The sequence below is a fragment of the Zophobas morio genome, unplaced genomic scaffold (genome assembly GCF_036711695.1).
Source record: "Zophobas morio isolate AGI-343-1 ecotype UQ-CSIRO unplaced genomic scaffold, CSIRO_AGI_Zmor_V1 ptg000002l, whole genome shotgun sequence".
Lineage (NCBI taxonomy): Eukaryota > Metazoa > Arthropoda > Insecta > Coleoptera > Tenebrionidae > Zophobas > Zophobas morio.
Window position 1 is genome coordinate 8,754,803 of NW_026972107.1, and position 18,545 is coordinate 8,773,347.

General features: G+C 40.0%; 1 protein-coding gene across 1 annotated transcript; it reads left to right on the top strand.

The window, feature by feature from the left end:
* The first annotated feature begins 9,815 nt into the window (after nucleotides 1–9,815).
* On the top strand, nucleotides 9,816–18,107 carry LOC135127075 (G1/S-specific cyclin-D2-like). The gene is made up of 5 exons (XM_064053392.1): nucleotides 9,816–10,204; nucleotides 10,429–10,644; nucleotides 13,699–13,864; nucleotides 16,217–16,365; nucleotides 16,785–18,107. The coding sequence occupies exons 1-5, from the start codon at nucleotides 10,013–10,015 to the stop codon at nucleotides 16,968–16,970; spliced, it is 909 nt and encodes a 302-aa protein (XP_063909462.1). The 5' UTR covers nucleotides 9,816–10,012; the 3' UTR covers nucleotides 16,971–18,107.
* Nucleotides 18,108–18,545: the final 438 nt, after the last annotated feature.

The following is an 18,545-nucleotide window of genomic DNA, read 5'->3' on the forward strand; positions in this document are numbered from 1 at the left end:
AAGGGTGCTTTGGCTTAAGTCATAAAAGTTTTACAAGGTGTATGTCAAGTGAGTTTAGTATACGAAAAAATAGGTCTCTCGTTTGTCTGTTCGTCGTCTGTGGTTTGTCTCGATTTTTATTAGAAAAATAATCTCCGAAACTACTGGACCGATTACCATAAAATTTGATATGTATTATAGGAGTATCACGAAGTATGTAGATAGCAAAACGTTAACCAAAATTTGTCTCATTGTCTTGACCAACAGTTTTATGGCACTAAATGGTTTTTAGTAAGTGTTTTTTAAATTTTGTGTGGTTTATGCATCTATCTTGATACCTCCATAAGCACGGCCGTGGTCTAGCAGTAGCGCCCGTTTCGCAGACGAAAGTTCCGGGAATCAGTGCCGGGCGGCAGCTTTTTTTATTGCTCAAATCAAGAACGATTCACCCTATTTTTTCAAAAAGTTAAAAATACAGTACGGTTTTTATTGGTATTACACTACACCTATTCAAATTGATTTAAGTACCCTTGCTAACATGCAACCTTTTTTTTTATTCTCTTTTTTGTCACCTTTTGTGGTTGCTTTTTTCTTCCATTTTTTGTTGTTTTGCCGCGTCTTTCCTTTTTTTGTGGCGTTTTTCATCGTTTTTCTTGTCCTACACCTGTTTTCAGGGGTCATCACTAAACATAAAATTCGCAAAAAGCTTGAAAGTTTAATCCTTAGAACTAAAACACACATTTCCATAAAATTTTCTATTTTTGAGTTTTGTTACGATCTGTATGGATCCGTTTTGATTTTCAACCTTTGGGGGTCAATTTCACAAAAACATGAACTTTTTCATTCAACTCCAACCCAAATCCACAAATTTCTTCGGTCGATAAAAAATATTTTTAGACTGCTTCACTTAAGGAAGATAAATCCATAATTAATCTATACTAGATTTACGGAATATATACATTCATGTAAATATTTCGTCCATTCATACAATAAACTTAGCGATAAACTCTACTAAGTCGCAAAAGTTGATTCATTCTTAGCTCTTAGATAATACTTATTTAGATTTAGTTTCGTCGTTCTGATAAGCGTTTCATTCTTGAGTCGTTGGTGTTCCGTCGAAAAAAGAGGTTCTCAACGTCGTCCGGCTCCACTTTTCTTCCGAAAAGTCCTCTGTTATGCACGTCTGGTGGCAAGATGGCCGTTGTCTGCTTCTTGGGCGGCCTTAGCGCCTTGATTTGGGCGATTTAAGGTGCAAAGCCGGGTTCATTCAACCGAGGAATTGCGATCTTGACGACAATGAAGATAGTACATAGATAGTAAGAGTGACAGGAATCGCAAAGACTGGTCGTTTGGCGCATTCGCGATTAGGTCACATAAAGCACTCGGTGTTTATGCGACTTTTCCGAGAAGAGGGTCAATGTATTTGCAACCGTAAAGACACCCTGAGAATGCAACCGTGCTTCAGCAACAGATTCTGCAGACGTTTTCTTCTTCCGAAAAAGGAGCTCGGAGCGTTTCTTCAAACCCGCATTATCACTTTCAGCTATTTTTAGTTGTAGCATGAGCTGTTACATGATGCAGCTCTCAAGAATTCTATTTCTTCCGTTTGTTGTTAATATTGTTTAAATATGCGAGCGGCATGCGACCTTCCATAATCTCAAACATTATGAAATTAAAAATGACGATTCAAGGTTCAAGGAGAAAAGGAGCTGTGGTGTTTGCACTGCGGATGGTTCCCATGGACCGGCAACTGCATTCACGGTGAATGGCACACCTATGCAAATTGTTCCTGAAATTATTTAAAAACCGACATGGGCAGCGCAGGTTCCGTGAATCCGGCAGTAGGAAAACCGAAAAAACCTGGCGCTGCTGGAGGTTCAAGGAGACCCATAAAATCAACAATTATTTTATTACATAAATATTTGCAGAAACTTGCGAGAGATCGGAGATACGGATCTACAGCATATTTGGTGAGGAAAATCGGATAGTAACAGCTACAAGTGTTGGCACGTAACTGAAGAATTTTTTAAATGGCTAACCGCAACAACTGGCGGTTTAAAAATAGACACCAACATTGTAACATCATTAACTGGTGCTAGCGAGGCGCCACCGATTGAAACATTACAAATGAAAAATTCTTCAAATACACACGATTTCGTCTTTCGCAGATTTTTTTCCGTCGAAATTTTCAAACAGACTTTGTAGCAATAGTAAAAGAAAAACCGTCTTCTTATCAACTCGGTGTTATCGCTGCGTTTCTAAGGTTCACTCGACCACCCAACCAAAGTATACACAAACGGTTTATTTTGTTATCCATCGCATCACTCTTATCTCAGTTAAAGTAAAAAACTGACCATGACTCGCAAAACGTTGTTGAAAATGTTGAAGATGCTATAGGTACTATAATTTGATAGCATACACAATCTACTGTTTATCTGGCCTTTTGTTCCGTCTATATTCTTGTCATTCATCCGGCAGTCATATGTTTTTATTTACTTTTACGCATTCTTTATAATCTTCTCTCAAGAATTTCTTTTTTACCAACCTCTCTTCGTCTTATTATCCATTTATTAAAACTTTTACACCAAGAACACACCTATTTTGGACACTGTTCGGTGTTTACGAAAATTAACCATGTGTATTTAACATGTTATTTTAAATTATGTAAATTATCTGTTAATTGGGTCCCACTATTCGACCAAATTTAATAGTTACCAGTGAACACATCCTACATGTCGACGCATTTTGACAACAAGGTTAGAACCATCACGCAATTAAGGAATACGCATAAGTTCATCGGTCGGAAAATATTTTTTGATATTTTTATAAATTTTAGTGGTTTAATCGTCTTTTTGATTTTTTTTTTCCAACAGTTTATTAATATTATGCCAAAGCGAAGTATCTTAGATAATTAATATATTTTCACAGTCTGCAATAACAACAATTGCGTAATACATTTTTCACAGTATAGAGTCGTAGTGTACTTTCCCAACGTTATGTGCATTACTGACGATATTCTTAGTTAATAATACAAAACACATAATTATTGAATAGATTTCCTATAATGTATATCTACATCTAGAATGCCGAGAGACAACAGAGTTCTACTTCAAATTTTTTGCACTTAAATACACGAGTTTGAACTCACAAAGCATTTTTTACCACACACGGATATTTGTATGACCACTATGTCATGTGTGCTCTTTTAAAAATAAGTATGAGAACACTATAAATAAAAATCAAAATTCTTGGACGAAATCTGACATTCTGTAACATAGTAACTTTAATTTTACTATATTTCCGTGATTTGACTTTTCCTGAATTGTAGAGTAAGCATTAAAGTTTTACTGTCTTGAATTGAGTTGTTTCCATAAAAAGTGTATAAAGAAACCGTACTCAATTTTGAGATGACGTCATGACATTTTTAGAGGGGATAAACAGGTAAAATCTGAGTCATTTACAATTTCCACGGTAACTTTAAAGCGGGTTCAAAATTTCCAACTAATGAAGAAAAACTGTAAAATTTGGTTGCAGAATTTTTAATTTTTTTCCAAAAATATACAGACACAATTTTTAAAATAAAGCTGAATTAATAAACCACCGGTATAGTATCATATTATTTTACACATTTTCGATTTATTCAGCAAAATTTGGAGATGACGTCATCATATTTTTAACAGGGATAAACATATACATATATATTATTGAAATGTACACCATATTGTTGAAATCAGCTAAAATTTCACAATAATCTGCTCGGTAGTTTCGGAGATTACTTGTCTACTAAAATACCCAACAAATCTAGGTACTTTTTCAGATTCTGGGGGCTTTGAAACGTTGAGAGGGCATGAAATTAAGCCATTCATCAAATGGTTTCCATTACAGTATTTCCTTAATTTATGTTGGAGAATGGAAAATAATAAAAATGATAAAAATGACAAAAAAATAGACAAATACATATAACCAAAAAAAAAATGTTTCAAGCCTATTTAGACTACTCTCGTCCCTGAACACTTCTTTAAAAATTAAAAAAACCTCCACATAACAAGTTGCAAATACTACGCAAGTATACTAAATAAAAGGTTATTATAAAATTTGAATTTTTTTCGCAAAAAATTGGATGCCCAAGGCAAAATCATAAACCACAAGAGTCTGCTACTTTATAAAATTTAAATGGCCTTTGCTAAAAAAAAAGTGTGAAATTGTTTGTGGGGATGATGAGACAAATTTTGGTTAGAATTTTACCATCTGCATTTACCATTCATAGAAAATGTGAAAATAATTAGTCCAGTAGTTTTGGAGATTGTATATGTTAATAACAACAAACACAGACAAACGACGGACGGAGCACAGACAAGCAGACGACAAAAAGATGACAGACAGACAGAACCGCGAGACCTACTTTTTCCTTCTCTAGGAGCCATGAAACGTCAAGAAAACCTGAAAGTAACCATTCGTCGGATGGACCCTAGGCCTAGTGAGTGGCTACTAACTTTATAAACGTAATTCTAGGCAAATAGCTACAACAAAAAAGGAGAACGCAAATATAACCTGTAGTTATACTTATTCAACAATTTTTTCCTAAAATAACGTCATCAACCTTTAGGAGGGACAAACAAACATGTTTTTTAATTAATCTCCTTTATTTCTCAAAAAAAATTCTCGAAAATATTGATAAATTCAAATCAGTTGTTGCAATATTTTTATAAAATACACTGACCGGCAAAAAAACCGGCCACCTTGAAAAATTTCGCAAAACCACTTTAAAATTTATTAATTTAACTAGTGATCGTTACTTTGTTAAAGAACCATTCACTATTGACACATGATCTACAAATTAGCATAAAAAAGAAGACAAATAAACGCAGAATTAAATTTAATTTAACAAAATAGCAAGAGCATACCAAGTACGACATTTTCTTAATAAAAACAATAAAGGCGGCTGTTGTTGCTAACAGTGTTTTTCGTCAACGATCACTAGTTAAATTAATAATTTTTAAAGTTTGGTTTTGCGAAATTTTTCAGGGTGGGTGGTTTTTTTTGGTCGGTCAGTGTATTTTACTATAAACGTTTTTTTTTTTAATGAATCGTGAACATTAAAAGTAATAGTAGAATGTTAAGTCGTTATCAAAGTAGTACTTAAAAACTTATTTACTTATTTAAATTTACTAAACACCTTTTTGAATCAATGCCAGTGACATACGATGTAGAGTAGAGTCCGAGAAATAGTGAACACTGGCTTTCTATTTATTGGAAGTCCTCGAAAAACTGCTTAGGATTATAACAGCCATGATTTACAATGCTTGTCCGAAAGGATAAAGTGTTGTGTGAATTGAATCTCTTTAAAGATTAAATATTATACTAACAATCGTGGCCCTAACAGGATTTATGGAAAGCGATTTATCCCAAAATTCCAAGTACTATTCTAAATATCTTTAAGTACCCCTTAAAATAATTCATTGTCAAGAAATCTTTCGTTCTCAAAGAACAAAGTGAAATAGTTTTTCCTGTGTTTTGATTGTTGTAAATATATTTTACACAGAACTGATTTTACAGCGTAAAATATGTTCTTGCACATTTAATTCATAGAACCTTTGTTTCTTCCAGAGAAGCACTATTTCCCGGACTCTACTATACTCGTAACTAAATGTATTAATAAAACAAAAAATGGGACGATTCGTTTCTGAGATAATCGATAAAATTGGGTCTTTTGTGATATTCTGTGTAATGTTTTTCAAAAATTAAAACTTGAAACTAACAGCTTCTTAATAAAATTTCAACAGACAGACACACGACAAACACTGGAAACTAAAAACCGGTAACGTACTTTTTTGTTTTCTATCTGTTCAATTTCGTAGAATTTTTTTTTTTCACTAAAACCTAACATGAATGAATTTTGTACCAGACCAACACTGGTGATGTGCCAGTTTTCCCCTAACTAGGCCACTGAAATCGCCGTGTTTTAGTCTGATCACGTGACTTTCTAACTAACCTAGCCAACTTTAAAGCAGTTAAAGACCAATGGCCATCGTACTCACTAGTACCTGCCTCGACGTTAGTAATCCGTCAGTCATTTAAAAATTAAATCTATTGTCACTTCCTCCGGAAGCAACATGTGTTAACTGCCGCAAACATAAACAGAATGTATCGATCAGCCTCGACCACAATTCTCCAACGAAGCCAACCTCAACTCCCAAAAATTCGGCCCCCAATCCGGAGTACTTGTTCGAAAAAACCCTCATACATATGTTTTCTATGAAAGCTGTTCGAGATTGAGTACAAGCGGGTAAAATTATGCTTCGTCACCATGTGGATGGTATAATTTACCAAGATAAGAAGGAATGCGCATCTTGGCGCGAAGCCGCACTTTGATACACTATGGGCTCGGTGTCAATCCCAGCCCCATTTCTAATTAGCCCCGGGATCGATTCTCACCTCCAGTACCTGGCGAGGCGGCCGATATTGGGCCGATAATTACGGACAAGCCATCGGCGCCCTGAAAAGGAATAAATTACAATAAAGATAACTCAGGTATAAGCTCTGGAACGATCGCTTCATCCGCTCGACCATCACGACTCAGGTATTTAAAAATGGCCGCCGCCTTACCAACACCGTCGCAGTTTCTGCACACAGAAAGCATCGCCCGGACTACGGTTATGGAAACACCACAATTCATTTCTTTTAGTTTACTTATAGTATAGTAAATCGTAGGAAAATAGTGGTAGCGTGTTCGCCCAGAAGAACCCCGCGAGATCGGAAACGCCAAATTCTCCTGCGATTTCCTCATTCCCGGAGGAGGCAGTTTTTCCGGCGGGAATGTCAAGAATAATTCAATGAAAAAGCCGTGTTTCCGTTCTCACGAATCATTCCAGACGCCGCGAAATCGAAGAACTCAGCTGAGTCGGCAAGTCAAATGTCGTTGAGTCGCACATGTGGAATGCGACGAACAAATGGCCGCTACCCCAACCACCACCACTAATCGGCCCTTTAAATTTTAAATAGACAATTCCGCCAGACCAATACATCATCAACCCCTGACCTACACAGTTCCTGTGTGGCAGACGCACTAATTATGCTTTAAATTAAAATGAATGTGACGAATATAATGAGGCCGCAGCGGGGACACACCATTACCAACATACCATGATTAAGAGTGGCCCAGGGCGCCTTTCCACCATGGGTCGGCTTTTCCGATAAATCAAGCCCGGCCGACGTGGTGGTGGTTAAACTGGAAGAAAAATTGTTGTATTTGACACAGTGAGGGATTTTTTACAAAACGACAGGGGCAAAGTTTTTAATTTTACACATTTTCATCATCGTTCCTAGTTTCCTTCTATTCTATGTAGGCACTCACAATTTTGATTTACTACCACTTTCAATAATGCTTTACATTATCACATTATAGACTTATTATAGCGTACTAACGTACCGAACTCACCACACCTTAATCGTGATTTTATTCAACAAAAAACTCATCCTAAGGTTCATTATGATAATTAAATTACAGGTTATTTCACTTTGCTTAAAGTTAAACCGTCTATAAATTTTGCCACTTAGTCGTATAATGGTATTTACTAAATATACCAAAGCATGTTGATTTTGGCCCTTTGACAGAAGCCATTATAGTCTTTATCATAAGAAGCAATTTGGTTAGAAAAGTTTAAGCAGTAGCTTCGCCTACTCGTTTTACTTTCTAGTTCGGTCGAAAAGGCGGTACTGGCAAATTTTCTAAACAATTGATGTAGGAAGGTTAAAGTTTCGCTTTCGTTCTATGCTACAAGTACAAGTGTAGTACAGATCAGGACAATGAACATTGGCTTTCTCTTTCCAATTTATTGGAAGTCCTTAGGATTATGGTAATGATAATTACAGCTCTGATCTTTTCTCTAATTGCTTGTTATGGTTATAATAGGTACTTAATGGTCCAAGATTTGATTGTTCGAGAAGCGACCTAAAAGCAGGCAGAAATTCCAAACTTATTTTGCTTATTTAAACGTATTTTTGATTTGTTTTTAAAAGTATCGTAATACCCATTTGAAACGTAAACAATCGTCTAGTTAAATGTATAGTCGGCGCGGCCAAATAGTGAACACTGAGTTTTACTTCACTTAAAACACATGCATAATATGCTACTTTACCTATACTTTAACAGTCCACACGTATCTTTTTATTTTAAGTCCTAGGGGTTATCATAAAAAGAATCCATATTTATTTGTCTGGGCCCACTAAGGGTCAAAATTTTAGCGAGTGGGACGTCATTGATCTTTCACCCTAAAATGTGTCCATCATATACGCAACAAAATATACTTTAACCAGAACTCTTGTGCTGAGTCTGCCTCAGGCGTCTATTAATTTCCACTGATTTTTATGGGAGCTTAACCACCCGCCGTTGTAAACTTATCTACTTACCACGACCTCTGTTTTGATACTGTTAACACAGCTGGCGGTAAAATTTTCATTACGGTCCATCTCGACAAACCTCGTCCTAGTCATCTAGACTGTGGCAAGTTTACAAGCGTCTTGTTAAGCCCTGATTCAAATTAGTGGAAGTCAATAGATGCCTGAGACAGACTCCGTGCAAAAGTTCTGTTCAAAGTATATGGTTTCCATGAACGTCTGATTCATAGAACCTTTGTTTATTTCAGGTAAATAGTTGTAAATTATCATTACTGTAATCCTAAGCGGTTTATTATGCAGGGTTGATGCAGGGTGGATGCAGCTAAATGTTTCTAGAATGGCTTAACAGAACTCTTTGAAATTTCGGGTACAGGTAAAAGTATTTAAAGTCTATCCCTTGAAATGTTACTGAATTTGCCATCAACATTTATTTTGGAGATACAAGGAAAACTTGATTTTTTTAAATGGTACGAGAGGTCAAATTTAATATTTTTGAAAAAATCATTTTTTCTGCATTCAGTGATTTACACATGCCTTTCTTTATTTGCATTAAAAAATAAAATAGAGATAGAGTTCAAATACTTTTACTTGTGTACGAAATTTCAATGGGTTCTGATAAACCGTTGTAGAAATATTTAGCTGTATCCATACTTTTAGCCACTCTGTATAAATAAATAAAATTCTCGTACTCCTAAAATTATATTTATAGTTCGAGCTTTGAGTTCGTTAAAAAACATAACATACTTAGATGTATTTAGTCAACATTACAACAAAATAAACGCCCGCTATAATGTCATTGTCATTAGCGTAATGATAAAAAAGATTGGGCCTAAAATTGGAGCCTTGTGGAATCCCTCGTGCATTTCTAACGTAAAAACTGAATGTGTTTGTTGGAAAACGGTATCACCGAACATGTGAATTTGTGAACTTATCAGTAATAGCGGTCACCGTGTACACAACAGTATTAATAATAGTAAAAATGTAAAACCGTTTCGTGCCCAGTGTATAACGAGTTCAGCCGCCACTGCTTTCCGATAAATCAACAACAACTTTCAAAAGCTGCTTTCGTCTCGCAAGTTCGAGCGGAATTCAGTTCGTGCGACAATAAAGCGATAAGCCGGCTGATTAAAACCGAACTTTCCGCGGTGGTTACAAAGGCTCAGCCGTTTCGGAAAATCGGCGTTGATTTCTCTGGTGATTTCAACGCGCAATTAGATGCGAAAAAGGCAGGTGCAAACCGGAAACGTCCGTTTTGCGTTTTTCGCGAAAACAGGTTCCGGGCCGGAGCGGTCGATTTGATCTTTTTCCGAGTCGAAAAATGTCGAAAGAATTTTCGAAAAACCGGTTTATGAATTCTGAGGCCCCAGCTTTCGGGCGAGAATTCATGAATGATGTTGGATCCTGCGCTTCGTCGATCAGTGTCGGTGGAGTGGTGGGGACGGCAGGCAGAGGCATAAGCAAGGTTTACGTCTGGTAACAACACAAAATCATTGGTTACTTAACACCAGTAACAGAAAGACCACCGATAACGCGACCAAAACCCGGCTACAAAAGATAAATGTTTCAACTACCCTAAGTCCCCTTATGTGATAAAGTAAGTCTAGTGCTGTGTGTATCGTGCTTTGGAGTCGAGACGATGGATTTGCATTGTTGCGAAACCACCGAGAAGGAAATTACGGCCTGCGTCGACAAGACATTGCTCGAGGACCGTATTCTCAAAAAAATGTTAGAGTCGGAAAATAGGTGTGTGCCGAACTGTAACGTGCGGTTTTGCCAGAGGGAGGTTACCGAGTCCATGACTGAGATCGTCGGGGGGTGGATGATGGAGGTGAGTCGGCGGCCCTTTTTAAACTTTAAATACCTGGCCGCCGGCGCAATTTGCGCCATCAGCGAAGCACGTCCCTTTAATTCCGAGGTCAAAAACCCGGCGCGCAGCTGAGGCCGCAAATTTTGCGAATTTCGGTTGGCAACAGGCCGGCTCCGGCGCGGCCTTGGTGGGTCGCCGCCCCGAGCCGGGGGCGGGCTTTAAACTTTAAAAGCGCATCGTTGCAGGTCTGTGAGGAACAGCGCTGCCAGGACGACGTCTTCCTGCTCTCCATGAACTACCTGTACCGGTTCCTCGCCATCACCAACATCAAGAAGAACCAGCTCCAGCTGCTGGGGGCGGCGTGCATGCTGGTGGCCTCCAAGCTGCGCGAGTCGCGGCCCCTTTCAGCGGAGACGCTGGTCTTCTACACCGACCACAGCATCACCGTCGGCATGCTCACGGTGAGTTATCGGCCACCTCCGGAAGTCGCTTATCAGTGCGAGATCGATCAATTTTCGCGTTTTTCCCGCGGAACAATGGGCGATAAGCCGCGGAAAACAATGGCCCTTGCGGCCGCCGCGGGCGGCGGCGGAGCGCCGCTTTATGAATGAGCGCCGGCCGGCGATAACGCGATGTCAAAGACAGCTGATTTCGTGACCCCAAATTATCTCTGCTCGTCTTCATCGCGCGAATTTCCATCGCGCTTTCCGCAACGTTGCAGCGTAGGTTTAAATACCTCGACCACCTGTCAGCTGTTTTTAAAGTTCCTTGTTTAGCTCTCTTTATCTTTATTGTTTGTGATAATTAGTCGCGTAATCGTTCGTTGACCCAGACTTTTTCTAGGGAATGTCGATTATTTATTGCTTTTCCGCACTCGCATCGCTTTTCCGACCCCAAAACCCCATCGTCATCGTCCATTGTATTCACCGAATTTTAATTCCCAAGGACGCGATATCCTCTCCAAATTTTCCCTAGTCCTACCTGTCGCACGACAGGTAGATACTCGGCCCTAGGGGGGTCCGACCCGCCTTCTCGGAATTAGGAAATCCTTCGACTTTTGATTGTCAAATTCCCGAGGATGGTTGTTTGAGTTTGCCGCAACGTTTCTCATCCTTTGTGACATTAATGCTTTTTAACAATGGAACTATTGTGTGGCGGTGGCGCCGCCAGACTTGGGGCTTTGAACACTTTTTTCGTGCGGTGTTAATGCGCGATTTATTGACATTGACACTTAATTGACGGCGGCTAAGAATGTGTGGACGGCTGTTAATTGGAACACTGGTTACGTTCACAATTCGGTGCCTCACAAACTCGACTCATTTTTCCTCTTTTATCGTGTAAATAATATTCCGATGTAAATAGTACAAATTCACACGAGACCGTTTCCTCTAACTTCAGTATCATAAGTAAATAACATCTCTGTAAGTGTAAAATGAACATTCGTATCCTGCATGTTTAGATTTGATTATTATGATAATACCGACACGGCGCCACAGTGAATCATTAAAATTTTATTTGTAACAAGACCACACTATGTATGACTAAATAAGTAGACAAAGGATGTGATGCAAATATTATAAAAAGATATACACTCCAAAGTACTTTAAACAAGCGCGAACAAGTCACCTAATTTCGGTTCATTGTATCAATTACCGATAGTTCGTTTATAGAGTTCCCAAAATTTTACCTCAACATTTTCAAAAACACTTTCGTCGTCACTCCAAACCTTTCCACTAACAAAATGCAAATCTTCTACGTCTTTGTTAAGAATTGTTTACACGATCTGTTAAAAGTGCTGATTGACCGTCTCACTGAGATTTTATAAACAAGTATAACCTCACTTTTTCATTTTGTCGTTTGACTTTAGGATGACCCAAAATTTTGCAAATTATTGCACGCAAATGAGTCCTTAACCACCTCTGTAAATTCTTGTTCAATGAGAGAATTTAAGGAACTGGTTTATTACAGTGTCATTAGCCACCATGGGGGGCTAACCTCGTCCATCTCGTCATACGAGGACTTCAGCTACGCCTTTTATTGTTACAATGGAAATTCCAATTCTTTTCAGTTTCAGATTTAAACATTATGATCGAACCACCACATTATCTATTGCAATCTTAACGATTGTCAAGTTCATTGTCATCATTACCAACAACCCGGTTTAAAAGGAAGTCGCTTTTAATGGGACTCTGCTTATTTCTGTAGGCATCTACCAGGAATCTGTCTTTTAAGCCTCGTTGCACCTATTGATGGCGGTTCCTCAAACCACGTCAATCTTCCATTGACAAAAATGTATGGTTATTTTAAGCAGTCGTGTAATTTAAGGTGATTATCACCATTACCACGATCAGTGGTTCGTCAAAGGTTTGGATTTCCATGAGAACAAACCTTTTCTGCGATACACAAAACAACAATAGTGTCTTCGGGTGAAGAGGTACCTGTGATCCCTTTGGTTGTCTTTGTGAAGGCTAGCAACTGATTTGAACACAACGACGTGTTAAAAAAGCACAAACGTAGATTAACCGTTCTTTCATTATCACTATTACCACAATGGGTTGCTCGGAGGAAAGTCAGTGCACTTGGAATGAAAACAATAGATGATGGTCGTGGTTTTTCCGGTTCAATTTTTTAAATATCTTTGCCGTTCGTCGATTGTTTTAGGCACTTTTGGTCAAGTTTCTAATCTATCGGTTACCAGAGTGGAATCGCAAAATTATTTATTTAAGAACCATATAGTCAAGCTTATTTGGCGTTAAAAAATAGACAGCCAATCCAATAGTAAATCCGCGTTCTTTTTGCAGAATCGAAAATGAAATTATCTCGTCTTGGCCCCTAATTTTTTAATTGTAAAGGTCATAACTTTTTTATTATTAATGCTACTGCAAAAAGTTGTTGATAAAAGTTTTAGATAATCATATTGACTACAAAAACGCTCTTTACGAATTTTTTGTCAGACCCATGGTTGTGGAGATATATCAAAATAATAATTGTGCCCGAATTTCGAAGATTCAGTTTTACGGTTATTCAAAATCGACGGTATCATGCCGGATTGACTGTACTAATATCTACTTTGCGCTTTGCGTCACCTAGCGTTACTCTTTGGTGACGTTTAAGGAATTAATCGGATTCTCACTTCTCACTTTGCTTTCTTTTCGATTTTAATTGATCTGAAGTTTTCCCGGTGGCGAGAATCCTCTTGGGCTATAATTGAGTGTTAGCGGTGTCTGCGAGGTGCTGCAGAAGGTCCTGGGTGTCCCTTTCCTTCGTAGTCTTTTTCCAGCTCTTCCTCTAACTGCACGGCAAACATCTCCTGCCGCTTCATTTCGCTAATTTGATTTGTACAATCGGCTTCTTAATGAATCCCGCGAACAGGCCGGACGGGTCTCGACTAATGGACATTCCGTGCGAGCCAGTGGCCGCGACCTTCATCCCTGCTGCCAGCAGGTAGCCTCCTCTTTCTCCTCATCTGGTGCCGGGGAAAAAAGCGAAATTCCTCACGACGAATTTTGTTCCAGAGCTGGGAGCTGCTGGTGCTCAGCAAGCTCAAGTGGGACATCGTGGCCATCGTGCCCGTCGACTTCCTGCCGCACCTGCTCATCCGGCTCGACTTCGAGCGCGTCGGCCTCAAGCACGACCTGGTCAAGAAGCACGCCAAGATCCTCATAACCCTCTGCGCAAAAGGTGAGTCCGCGGCCTTCGCCGATTTAACGGTCGCTCTCCCGAAACAAAGACTCAAGGTCCGTCCGGCGCGCACCTAACGTGGCCCCCGGAGCCAAATCGAGAGCGATTTCGGCCGCCGAGCCGAGGTCTGGCCGCCTTTCGAGGGATTCGCGCTCGCGGCCACCCGCGTCGGAGGCGCGACCGCAAAGCGCTCACGTGGGGCCGCCGACACCCACATCGGCAGTCATGGCCGGACACGAAGGGCGCCGCCAAGGGACCGCGATTTCGAACCGACGCGAAGCCAAGGCCCGATATCCGTGGGAAAACTCCAAGCGAATCTGCTGCTTCGAGCACTCGTCGATATTTGATGCACGAGGCTTGCAAAACATGGAACTTAATAGCGATACAGAATCCTGTTGCTTATCTGACGGCGGAGTTGTGGAAATGCTCTTTCAAGGTCACGGGTTACCCTGCGAAACGAAACCAGTTGCTGCTTCGGTATTTTTACTTCCTGAGTACTGCACGAGGACGATGGCGGTTTTGGCGTTACACACTATTCATGCTTTCCGAAAAACGATGACGTAACCTACAAATATTTTAAAAGAAGTTTCATGTGAACTGTGGAACGTGACATGCTCCTTTGCCTGTTTAATAATAATCGGCCCATATGTTTAACTTTGCTGTAAATAAATCAAGTTTGAACTTTATAAAGATCACGGTTTATCGTCGGGTCTACAGACTTCGTAATTTGGTTAAGACACTAATGGCCGTACCCTTCGTAAAGTCGGTGACGTCAGCTGAGAGAATTAATGAACAAATCTGTTTTATTTTTAGAATTATTAATGTAGAACCGTCTATTATTTTTAACAAAGCTAGCGAACGAGAAGTCTTAAAAGTTCTAAATAACCTTGTCAGTAAATTTACATATGGTGATGATCTTTTTTGGCAAAAGACTGCAGACATAATAGATCATGATATACCTACCTACTATTGAAAATGTTAAATGCATTTCGATTTTCCTCCCATTGTCACGTTTTTTTTTTAAGATGACGTCGTCTGTTTTCCGGAGAGCATGAATAAATTAATTTTGGTTGACGTTTGGTAACCCTCAAATCGATCCATTACCGATTTCACTGCAAAATCATTGAGAATGAAGTTTTTAAGAGTTTTTTAAACCGGCTGAACAATGCGCCACTAAGGCAAGTTTTCGCATCGATTCGTGTGAAAAATGTAGTGTACAAATTCTTGATTACTGGCCAAATGAAGCGTTGGATGTCGGTTTCTTGCGTACTTGGAGTCCTGTTGAAAATACCTCGTTCCAGAGCCGCAGCTCTTCGAACGTCTCCCAAAGAACAAGTACCAGCACAACGTTCGTTATTGGTTCCTGCAGTTTTATGACAGGTGTTTAGGTCGCCCCGGTTTCAGCCGAAAGTGACGGTACTGTCGGTACTTTAAATCACTGCGGCTGGCAGCGAGCCAATGAGGGGACTTCGCGCATTGAGTCCGGAAAGTCCGGATTGTGGGTTCTGTGGCGAGTCGAAAAGGTCTTGCTCGGAACGGTACCACACCGAGATCTTGGTCGTAGAACAGGTACTACGACAACAATCCGAGATTGTCTTTGACCTTTACTACTTTAGAAGTGATTTCGTCAGCTCCTTTTCGGTTCGGTACTCGGTCCTTTCCTCGTTCTGGAAGAGGCTCGAGCGACAGCCTTTTCTGGGACACAAGGCCCCGTTGTCTCGGGCGGATGCGGCGTCTGCTGCACCGCCGAGGCGCAATTTGGGCCAATTTCGCGCCGGACACGGGACCCCTCAAAATCCAGTTTGTTGACCCCTGACGTCACCCGATAGCCTTGTGTCTCAGACGCACGAGGCGATTTCGCGGCCTGGCGCTGCACAAACTGCTAGTTTTTAATGGAAAAAGACGTGTCGCTGCGATGGTATCGTGCTAGACGAGGGCGCCCCGGCGGGCCCCTAACGACTTTTCAATTGAATTATCGCGCCAATTGCTCCTCATTTAAATGGCAACCGTGGCGAAAAAACTGGACGTTGGAATGCATCCTGGCGCTGCTGCATTTCTCACGATCCAAATTTAGGAAGACTGCACGGCTGTCAAGGCCGCTGCACGGGCAGCGGTACCCAACACTCCTCGTCATACGCCATAGTGCCTTTCCGGCTAGGAAAAACCGATCGTATGACCGCGGAGCTGTGTGGTACCGCTGAGCGGCGCGATCCGAAAGTCGCACCCTGGGGCGGCCTCCGAGCTTTCATCACGTTTTCGAGACGGTTTTTTCGGCGCGGCGGTTGATAATTTTAAAGCAATCATCCTCAGAGCCAATTACGTCAAATGTATAATAACGTTTTTCTTTTGCAGAATGTCGGTTTACGAACTACTCGCCCAGTTTGGTGGCCTGTGCCAGCGTAGTCTCGGCGCTCTGCGGCCTGGGCTGGGTCAACAAGTACGACCAGTCGCAGGAAACCCTCATGAAGAAGCTCGCCGACATCATCGACGTCCAAGAAACGGTAAGTTCCCAAAGAGCCCATACTAAGGGTACCACCTTGCCATAAATTGAACTATTGCGTCTTGAAACGACTAGTTTTGGATTCTAACTTAGGGTGCCACTTGCCATACGAACGTGTTTTTGTTTTCGTAATAGAACGTATATAATTCGTTGCATCCACCGTATGACGCGCTAAAAACCATGCCAGAAGGATGTGATTGTTTGTCGGGATGTCAAAGTGGCCGTCATACGGTGGAATTGATTAACACGTTCGGTCAGTGTGATGGTTTTTCAGTGTTTTTTACTGAGCGGAAATCTAAATTGCGTGGAATTATTGTTTTGTGTTGGCAATGTTCCGGAGAAGTGGCTATAATTTGAGCGGCGCTGTCGCATACTACAAGTCTCGTTTGTCCACATGATCAGTGTTGTTTTTTGTTGCAGTACTTCGTGGAGGAGTTGGTTCAGAGCATCGACCAGATGATCAAACAGAACTTGGAGGACAGCAAAGACTGTAAAACAGTGTGTGATGACGTGTCCAGGTCAGAACAATGTACGCCGCCTCCGGCCAAAATGCGCGATTTTAAGACGGCGACAACACCGACTGATGTGCACGATGTTTGTTTCTGAAAAGTAGTTTAATTTTGTGAGTAAGAAGTGATTTAGTCGACGCGTTGTTCGTCAGTTCGAAGGAAGTGTGCAAAGACGTGATGGCTTTAGGGGAAAGCAATAAATTACGCTTGTTTATGAAAAAAGAACTGTTCAATTCGAGTACTTTTGTACTTTTTGTTACAAGACTTTTGCTTTTATAGCGGGTGAATGTAATGTTTGAATATTAGTCAGTTACGATCCTAAGTTTTCTGTTCCTAAACGTGATTCAGAATAACAGATAAACAAACTGAATTGCGCAAGTTTCGATGATTCGTTTAGAAGCTTGCTTAGTAGGTAATAATCTTCAAAGACTGCTAGCTCTAACTCAGAGCAATGACTTACTTAATTTTAATCGTCTTCCAAATTCGACCAAGTCAATCAATGCAATCATAAAACTAATGAGAAAGTATTTTTATCAAACTAGAAATCTTATATTAGACTATTAAAGTGTGATTATATAACTGTAGGTATTTCAACATTGTGTGATCATAATTCTACTAAGAATAGTGATTTTAAAATTGGCGACAAATATGTTATTATATAAGGGCCTTGAACGTACCTAAGGCTGGGTTTATCCGAACGCTCCGCCGCGTCGACGTGGCAAAAAGAAACCAATGATTTAGTCCGTCGTTAAAAAACCACGTTCACGCGGCTTTGCGTTCCGATAAAACCAGTGTAATATGCTTGTGCATACGACTACATGTAGCTTTTTAAGGCAAAAAAATGTATATAAATATATAAGGTAGCCGGTAAGCACCTTGACACTGTACATAAAAATGACCGTTTCCACCACTTACACTGCCAATAACTATTTATAAATTCTGCTCACAATAGTTCAATATTCCATATACCTCATTTTTATTCAGATACAACAGCAAAAGCCCTATAGATTTTTATTATGTGTAGATATCGGTTTTTTTGCACCACGTCTTCCAAGCGCACGTACAAAACGTGGTGCAAAAAATCCACTCATCAAATAATTATTTTATTGTAAATATTAACTAAGTATATACTTATATTGTATATAATATAAATATATGTACCACCCAAATTTTAACGGTTACGTTAGTTGATAAGTTAAAAATTTTATACAAATAAATATTGACAAAACGTGAACACGTCTTTACTTCCCCCTCCACCACCTCGTTAGACGAATTTCGTTAATATCAGTTAACAGAATACTTTTAATTATTGTACGGATCTTGAACATGCCATTAAATTAACGAGCTGAAGCCGTTTAAGGAAAAACTTGACTGCATACTCGAAGAATCGTTGCCCTTATTGTGCTCGTAGTGGGGGACCGTGACTGAATAAAAAAACTCACGTTTTACCGCTAAAACTAACATTTTAGCGGGTAAATGGATTAAAATCCCTATTTCTTGGCGGGATCCAAAACTAAAACGGAACTTTCTTCTCCGTCTGAAAATCCCCAAAGAAAGGCGCCAGATATTCAAGCTCAGTCGAAGCACGTGGTGAGTAGCTCCAACGAACACAACAATGAAGTTAGCCGCGACATCGACCGAGTAGCTCAAACGAATCGACTCGCTACTAAAC

Coding starts and splice junctions, on each gene's coding strand:
- LOC135127075 (XM_064053392.1), top strand. CDS start 10,013: ATGGATTTGCATTGTTGCGAAACCACCGAGAAGGAAATTACGGCCTGC. Junction 10,205..10,428: donor TCGGGGGGTGGATGATGGAG/GTGAGTCGGCGG, acceptor GCATCGTTGCAG/GTCTGTGAGGAACAGCGCTG. Junction 10,645..13,698: donor TCACCGTCGGCATGCTCACG/GTGAGTTATCGG, acceptor ATTTTGTTCCAG/AGCTGGGAGCTGCTGGTGCT.